At 44.2% G+C, this 8,475-nt stretch overlaps 1 protein-coding gene across 1 annotated transcript; it reads left to right on the forward strand.

Moving 5' to 3' along the window:
* The first annotated feature begins 3,796 nt into the window (after positions 1 to 3,796).
* LOC136653626 (olfactory receptor 6E1-like) lies at positions 3,797 to 4,741 on the forward strand. Its single transcript, XM_066630518.1, has one exon. It carries the CDS (start codon positions 3,797 to 3,799, stop codon positions 4,739 to 4,741), a length of 945 nt encoding a protein of 314 aa, XP_066486615.1.
* Positions 4,742 to 8,475: the final 3,734 nt, after the last annotated feature.

Consider the following 8,475-nt stretch of genomic DNA (forward strand, 5'->3'; position numbering starts at 1 on the left):
ATTTTATAATTAACAAACCCCTGCTGCTGACAAGCTAACAAAACCGCAGACAATATGCATCACTATAGCTGGAAATAGAAATAACTTGTTCAACAGGCAAACCGAAACCAGACTACTTCCCTTTAAGAAGGTGGGGGCAAGTGCATGAGGAGGGCATTAGAGAGGGGTGGGAGGCGAGTGCATGAGAAGGTCAGCAGAAAGTTACCAGGGAAGGTTAATGGGGAACATCCCCTTTTGAAAGACTATGCCTTGAATTACAACTGAAATGTCTAAAAGGGATCCCACCCTTTTGAAAGATGCCTCTGGATTTGAGAGTCTGTCTCCCAGAGGTCACGGACATGTCTTGTTGAAACAATAAAAACCTTCAAAGCCTTCCACCTTTCAGTGTCTTGCTCATTCGGTCTCAGCGGCACTGGATAGAATTTACACCTGTCAACCAACTGGCTCTGCTCTTCGGGGCAGGGGTACGACACTATCACTGCCCGGAATGGTTCTGATGTCAAGTGGTAGAGGCAGCTTACACAGCACATTGCAGTGCCTGGGATACCATTTTGCCCCCCCTCTAGCTATGCTACTGCTGCTGGAGGCTGAGGAGTCAGCTTGACACCAACGAACTGTGCTTTCGAGCCAAACGGCACTAATATCATTGCTGAACACCTCCATGTTCAGAAGCTCTGCATGAGCGCTGGGCAAGCAGAATCCACTCAGAGTCACCGCGGCCTGTGGATCTCTAGATCCCTTTTGGGGCATTTCTTCCCTGACTCAAAACACAGGATCACCTGATGGCAATCCAGGCTCTCACACTACCCCCTGCTCAACAAGGGGGTGGGGGTGTGGTCAAGGAAACCGAGTTGCATAGCCAGCTCCAAGTTGCATGTACTTCAGGGATGAACCTGCAATTCATGCTCCAGCATCCTAAACCACAAAAACCTCTGGGATTGCCCTTGGGTCCTCCTCAACCAATCAGCTAACCCAATGACTTTCAATCATTGTGCCACGGCACATTAGTGTGCCATGAAAGGTCCACAGGTGTGCCATGGGAGTTTGGAGCACAGTGATTGAAACCTCTGAAAACGTCTTTCAGGTTCTGTGGATCTGCTTTTTGGGCAACTGTCTGAAGTAACGCATTGCCTGTCCCTCTTCCTCAGCTGACTCTACGGACAGTTACTCCATTCCATTTCCATAACCTTTACTGGCATTAAAACAGTAAATAACAATAACAGTAGCCAGCACAATAGCTATGTTGCCGATAGAAAAAGCGCAACAGAGAGCTGGTAAGGGAAAAAGGGGGGGAAGCAATGGAAGGAGTAAAATCAGGGTGGGGGTTTTAGCTTGGCAACAGCGGCAAGAAATTCTGCTACTGCGTTGGTAGTGGCTACAGAATTATCACTCAGGAAGACAAGTAAAGGATCGGTAGAAGTGCCCAAGAAAAGAGACAGCAGGGGTTTCAAATGAATGTCTCAAAGAGATTGGTGAGCCGGGCAACAGAGTAAAATGTGGTCCACTGTGTCCGGTTCTAGGGAGCAAAAAGGACATAATCTGCGGTTGTGCAGAATATTGGAAAATCTGCCAGAATGAACAGCTGAAGGGAAGATGTTGAATCTCGCGAGCATAAAGGCTCTCCTCTTGGTAGGATTAATCAGCTTACTGAAGTAGTTACCAGGGCGACCAAGTGAAGGGAGAAGGCCAAAAAACTGGGGAGAACAGGTGGGGTTGAGATTGGAGGAGAGTTGGTTGAATTCAGCTTCCCAAAGTTTAGATTTAATAATAATTGAGTGGGCCCTGTGGAGGTCAATGTCAACAAGGGATTCAGGAGATAGGTCTAATGAAAGAAGCTTGGAATCAATAAATTGGAACCACTTGGGAGGATAAGAATCCAGACAGTTACCCTAGAAACAGAGTCACAAAAGTTTTCTGGATGAGTTTTCCAGAAGCAAGAAGTGACATCACTAAAGGAGAAGACAGTGCAGAAGACCATAGAGGGCAGTGTGCCATGAGAAGAGCTGAAAATCGCTGAGCTGACCTCAGAGTGCATACCAATACCTGCTCTTAAACTCCTATCTGCACAGTGCCTTCCAGCTGCAACCCACCTAGGAAGAGCCCCCAAGCCCCCAACAATTCCAATGGAGCAGTAAAACTTGCAGTGGACAACTGAAGGATCCAGTTACAACTCTGTTTGGAATCCAGAATGATAGCCTCACAGGATCCAGATCGACAATCTATGGCACTTTGAGACAGTTTGCTTGTGGCATAGACCTATTTCATCACATGCACCTAAGTTCTCCGCTCCTCCGGGAAGCAGAGTTAATGTCTCTTGTGTACTATGATAACGATAGCTGCCTAGTACTATACGCTCAGGGTCAAAACATGCCTATGCACAATATATCAGAGGTTGCTTCTGTGTTCTCTTCTGCAGCTAAGAAACGTATGCAAGGAAGTTTGCGGCTGTGTGTGTGTCAAGATACTCCAGAATCTTCCAGAAAGCATGGACAGTGTTACAGACTTGCAAAATGAGCTCAGAGAATGAAGCATTTACAGTCTTTCTCTTTGCTTGGACAGCAGGAGAGGACCAGCCTCCATCACAGCTGATTCTTTAGCCTCAATACGTTATTCACTATGGGTTGGATGTTCTAAGTGCTTGTTTTTATTTACAGAGAAGACTGTGAACCCAACATTATCCAAGACCAGGAAAGCACTACAAGGGCCCAATCCTGTTCAACTTTCCAGCACCGGTACAGCTGCAATGCATCCCCAAGGTAAGGGAACAAATGTTTCCATATTTTGAGGAGGCCTCTGTGACTGCCTCCCCAAGACAGTGCATACACCATTGCCACAGCAGCACCAGCACTGGAAAATTGGATAGGATTGGGCCCTGAATGTCCCCCTGTCTTCATGAATTGTAAGGATAAGCATTTTGCTAAGAGTTCATTTTTTTTTTTTGGGGGGGGGGGTGACAAATAGGATAACATGCAGCATAATCTTATGTATGCTCACTTCCTAGGTTCTGAGAAGCATACACTGATAAACTACATTAGACTTTGAAACTGGAAAAAAAATGTGTAAATGTATATTTATTAATTTATTTGATTGTCATCATAATATAATATATAGTAAAATATTTTAAAGCATATGTTTAAAATGTTTAAATAACATTTTAAAATACCCGGTCCTGGATTTATTTTTAGCACTGATGTGGTGTGAAGATACTGCTCAGCGTCGGTTGAATTGGGCCACTGGTCCTGCCGAAAAGGAACCGGCCAGGATAGCCACATGGAAGGGAGCTTTGAGTGTGGCCTTCAGGGTCCACTCACAAGGCTTCTGGGAGCACTGGTGCATACGTGAAGTGGTGCACTGCTGAGTCCAACATGGGACACTGGCAAAGAGCCAAAACAGGAGGGGAATAAGGAAGGAAAGCCACAAACAGGGAAGGTGGGAGGATAGATTAGCAAACTGGATAGGAGGCAGAGGGTGGCAATTGATGCTGTGCCATCAATTGGGTCTCAGAGAGCCCCAGGACTTCAAGGAGCACACCTTGTGTGTAATAGTACTATGTATTTAATGCTTGGATACTGAACACTCCAAAATGTTGGACAATATGGCTATTGGCCGCAAGCTAGCTGGATATTTAAGATCACCCACAGTTTCCCTCAAAATTGCATCACACATATATGGCTGGTCATGTCTCAAGTGCTCAAAATCATGGATCACTTCTCTGAAATGTGTTCATGTTTTGCTTTGTTTCCTCTTCCAATGTCGTCGCTGCAATCCCAACAAATTGTTTTGGAAGGTGCAAAAAATGAGGAATAGAACGACGGTGAAGGAGTTCATTCTCTTAGGCTTTGCCGGCTCCCGCGCCTTTCAAATCTCACTTTGTCTCCTGCTCTTCAGCTCTTACCTTCTGACCATAATAGGGAATGTAGTCATTATTGCAATCACACTTCTGAATCGCCAGCTCTATACTCCTATGTATTTCTTCCTCCGGCATGTTGCAGTCGTGGAGATTGGATACACCAGCGTGGTGATTCCCAAAACGTTGGCCAATATGGCAACGGGTTATAAGACAATATCATTCTCTGGTTGCTTCACACAGTCCTTTCTGTACTTTGTGCTGGGAACCACTGAGTTTTTTCTGCTGGCAGTAATGTCTATTGACAGATATGTGGCCATCTGCAACCCTCTGCACTACTCAACCATAATGAACAGTCAAATATGCTCTTTGCTGGTGCTCTGTTCTTGGGTGGGGGGCTTCCTGCTAATTATGGGTCCTGCAATTCAGTTATTTCAGATGCCGTTTTGCGGACTAAACATCATTGACCATTTTTTCTGTGACAGTGGACCACTGCTCAAACTTGCCTGTGCTGACACAAGTCTGCTGGAACTCGCTGACTTCCTCATTGCTACACTTTCTCTCCTTGGGACTTTGGCCGTTAACCTTGTGTCTTATGTCAAAATTACTACCACGGTCATGCGCGTCCCATCAGCCGCAGGGAGAAAGAAGGCCTTCTCCACTTGCGTTTCTCACATCATTGTGGTCTCCATCACTTACGGCAGTTGCATTTTCATGTACCTTAAGCCAAAAGGAATTACTGAATTAGATTTCAGCAAGGTGGTGGCTATCCTGAACACCATTGTGGCTCCTCTTTTGATCCCATTCATATACTGCTTGAGGAACAAACAGGTTCAAGATGCCTTGAGAGCTGTTTTTAGAAAATTTGTTGGGTTCTGTAAGAATTCAAGATGATTGGCAAGAAGACCGACATCCACACAAAATATTAAACACAAACTTTGGTGTTATTCACCTCCTTGGGAAAATAGCAGTTACAAAGACACTGTTTTCTATTTCCTCCTTGATTTCTTATAACAATTGAACACCAATTACTGTCGTAAATTGCCACTGAATTGCCACTTCAGTGCCAAGAATTTTCCTGGGAGGTAAACACCATTTTCTTTAGTGGGATTTAAATCTAAGAAGCAAGTTCATTCTGTGGATGTAAACTTTGCACTGATGTGGTGCTGAGCCCAAAGTTCTCAGGGAAGAAGCTTTGACTCATGCGTTGGGGGGTGAGGTGCGGTGAGTCAGTGCTTGAAAGGGGGCCATTGGTTTACATGTTTCTCCTATCCACCAATTTTACTGAAGATGTTCTCATGTCACCTATCTGCTTGGAGCCTCCATTCCCCCCCCCCCCCAATGCTCTCTGGATATGAGAGAGAATCTATGGTAAGGCCATACCTGGAGTATTGTGTCCAGTTCTGGTCGCCGCATCTCAAAAAAGACATAGTGGAAATGGAAAAGGTGCAAAAGAGAGCGACTAAGATGATTACGGGGTTGGGGCACCTTCCTTATGAGGAAAGGCTACGGCGTTTGGGCCTCTTCAGCCTAGAAAAGAGACGCCTGAGGGGGGACATGATTGAGACATACAAAATTATGCAGGGGATGGACAGAGTGGATAGGGAGATGCTCTTTACACTCTCACATAACACCAGAACTAGGGGACATCCACTAAAATTGAGTGTTGGGAGAGTTAGAACAGACAAAAGAAAATATTTCTTTACTCAGCGTGTGGTTGGTCTGTGGAACTCTTTGCCACAGGATGTGGTGATGGCGACTGGCCTGGATGCCTTTAAAAGGGGATTGGACAAGTTTCTGGAGGAAAAATCCATTACGGGGTACAAGCCATGATGTGTATGTGCAACCTCCTGATTTTAGAAATGGGCTATGTCAGAATGCCAATGCAAGGGAGGGCACCAGGATGAGGTCTCTTGTTGTCTGGTGTGCTCCCTAGGGCATTTGGTGGGCTGCTGTGAGATACAGGAAACTGGACTAGATGGGCCTATGGCCTGATCCAGCGGGGCTGTTCTTATGTTCTTATGCTGCCCTATCATTGTAGTGCCATTCTCAGGGGACATTCTGGGATGACATTTTGGCTGATCATCACTAGTTAGCTCCCCATTGAAACATTTGTTCTGCCAGCCCCAAAATTTACCTGGGGGCAAATATTCAAATGCAAGGAGTTCTATAGCCCTCTTTTATTTGTTGCCATGAGGATTGCAAAAACAGGGAAGTTGTCAAGCAACTGACAGACTTTGATCCATGGCTGGTGGCTTGTGTTTTGTTTAGAGGCACTGGCGTCACTAGAGTTCGTGTCACCCGGTGCGGGATGCCAGCGCGTCACCCCCCATGCAGTGGGCGGGGCAACACCCCAGGTGGTGGGCGTGGTAATGTATCATCACTCCGCCCCCACTGGTTTTTGGGCTGTACCATTTGATAGAACAAAGATAGAACGTATTCTGCATGATATTACGCATTGATTGATATATAACATGATCGTATTATTCTTCCAAATTACGATTTTAGTGATTTTGGTCACTAGTGATGTCACACACACCCCAGGGTGTCAACTTACTAACACCTTATTGCAGCAGTTCTAAAACTTTAAGCACTGGGACCCACTTTTTAGAATGACAATCTGTCCAAGACCCACCAGAAGTCATGTCATGGTGGAAGTGACATCATCAGGCAAATCAAAATAAATAAGTATAAATAATTAAAGTAAAACAAATAATTAAATAAGCAGAAGCCAGCCCTGTTCCACCAAGTGAATTTGCTCTGTAGCCTGCCTGCTACAAAAATCATAAGGTTTTCAGCCCTACCCAGTGCCAAGTTCAATTTAACAACTCTGTTTAAACCAGATCACAGTCAGGATCCACCTGGCTTTGCAAGTCTCAAAAAGGTTCACCTTATCAGTTGAAGCCTCTGTTTTGATCCTTTTTAGTGGAGGGGGGAGGCTGCCTTCTGGAGCACTTGTTTAACTGCAGGTGCATAGGATCAGGACCTTTCTGGTAGCCTTGCACGCTCCTTCACCTGATCTTCCACACCAGCCAAGGCACATTTGCTTACCCACAAGTAAACTCAACCGTGAGGCTTAGTTTCACTCAATACATTCATCTGCTTGAAGGGAGGGACTTACTTCTCTGGTGTTTTTTTCGGCTGCATTCATTGGATCAGGACCATTCTGGTGTCACTGGATTCCACTCAGCCTGCCCGTTCCAACAGACTAATGCAAGTTCGCCTACTCACGAGTAAATGCATGATATGGCTCACTTTCACTTTCCATAGGGATCCATGCATTTTTTGTTCTTCATTTTTTTTGGCCATAACTTGTGATAGAAAGGAGATATTTCACTCTGGTATACTGCATTGCCTTCTGCTCGAAATTCCACATCGAACGGTATATAATATGATGGGGTTACTCCGAACCACTGCGATTTTAGCGCATCACCCCCTGTGTGCATCACCCGATGCGGTTTGCACCCCCTGCACCCCCTAGCGACGCTACTGCTTAGAGGATCTTAAGATGTGAAGATCTACCCTACAGTAAGGTCTTCAGAAACAAAACTGAGATGAAGGTACTGCAAAAACTGCTTGTTAAACAACGTGCTAGATTATTTTAGAAATTAAACCAGTATATCAGGTATTTATTGATTTTTGAATAATTTAATAGCAATTCTTAGTTTAACAGTAAATCTTAGTTTAGTTTTAAAGTTTTATTTTGCTGAAATATAGAGCTAATTTTTTATTTAAGGTGGCCTCTGAGGTTGGTCATGCTATAGTTGTAAGCTTGTATTGCTATGTTATGCTATGTTTGTGAACCTGTATTGTTACTTTTATGTTGGTCTGAGACCCTTAAATAAAATATTACTACTACTACTACTACTACTACTACTACTACTACTACTAAACAACATGTGCATCAAAGCACTACTCATGCTCAACCATCAATGGTTTATTTTTCAAGCAAATAAAACTAGTTGAACAAAGCATTCCAATTTCTGGTAATAGATCAACAAATGCTCTACCACCAGAGCACCCTTATCTTCAGGGAATTTATGGTCTATCAACAAATTACCCACAGTGGGAATGGCTGCAGTAGCAAAGAAGGGAAAGCCTTAAAATGGCATTATTACTGAAAAAAGGTAGGTGAGAGATTTATAAATACTTGACACCCTTTTGAAAGATTCCTCTCTCCCTTTCTTATTTTTTTCCTGTATTATTTCTTTTTCTGTGCTACAGTGCATGGGACCGATCTAAGTGCATTGCATGTTTCCTTTAGAAACATTTAATGTTTCTCTTTTTTATTTTTTATTTTCATTTTTTTTATTTTTGTTAAATTGCTTTATTGTTTGTAGCCCAGATCCCACTACTTCCTACAGAAGTCAACCGACAATGCTTGTTAAATCCTGTTACAAAAGCTGAACCCATCACAGGTTCTTCCCAGTGGGGAAGGGACATCTTCCTAGAAGAGAAGGGATTCTTAAGAACGTAAGAACAACCCCGCTGGAACAGGCCCAAGACCCATCTAGTCCAGCTTCCTGTATATCACAGCAGCGCACCAAATGCCCCAGGGAGCACACCAGAGCACCACCAGGAAAAGCACTACTTCTTCCTGGTAGATGATTCACAAAAGAAGACTTACA

This window comes from Tiliqua scincoides, chromosome 5 (assembly GCF_035046505.1).
Source record: "Tiliqua scincoides isolate rTilSci1 chromosome 5, rTilSci1.hap2, whole genome shotgun sequence".
Taxonomy (NCBI): domain Eukaryota; kingdom Metazoa; phylum Chordata; class Lepidosauria; order Squamata; family Scincidae; genus Tiliqua; species Tiliqua scincoides.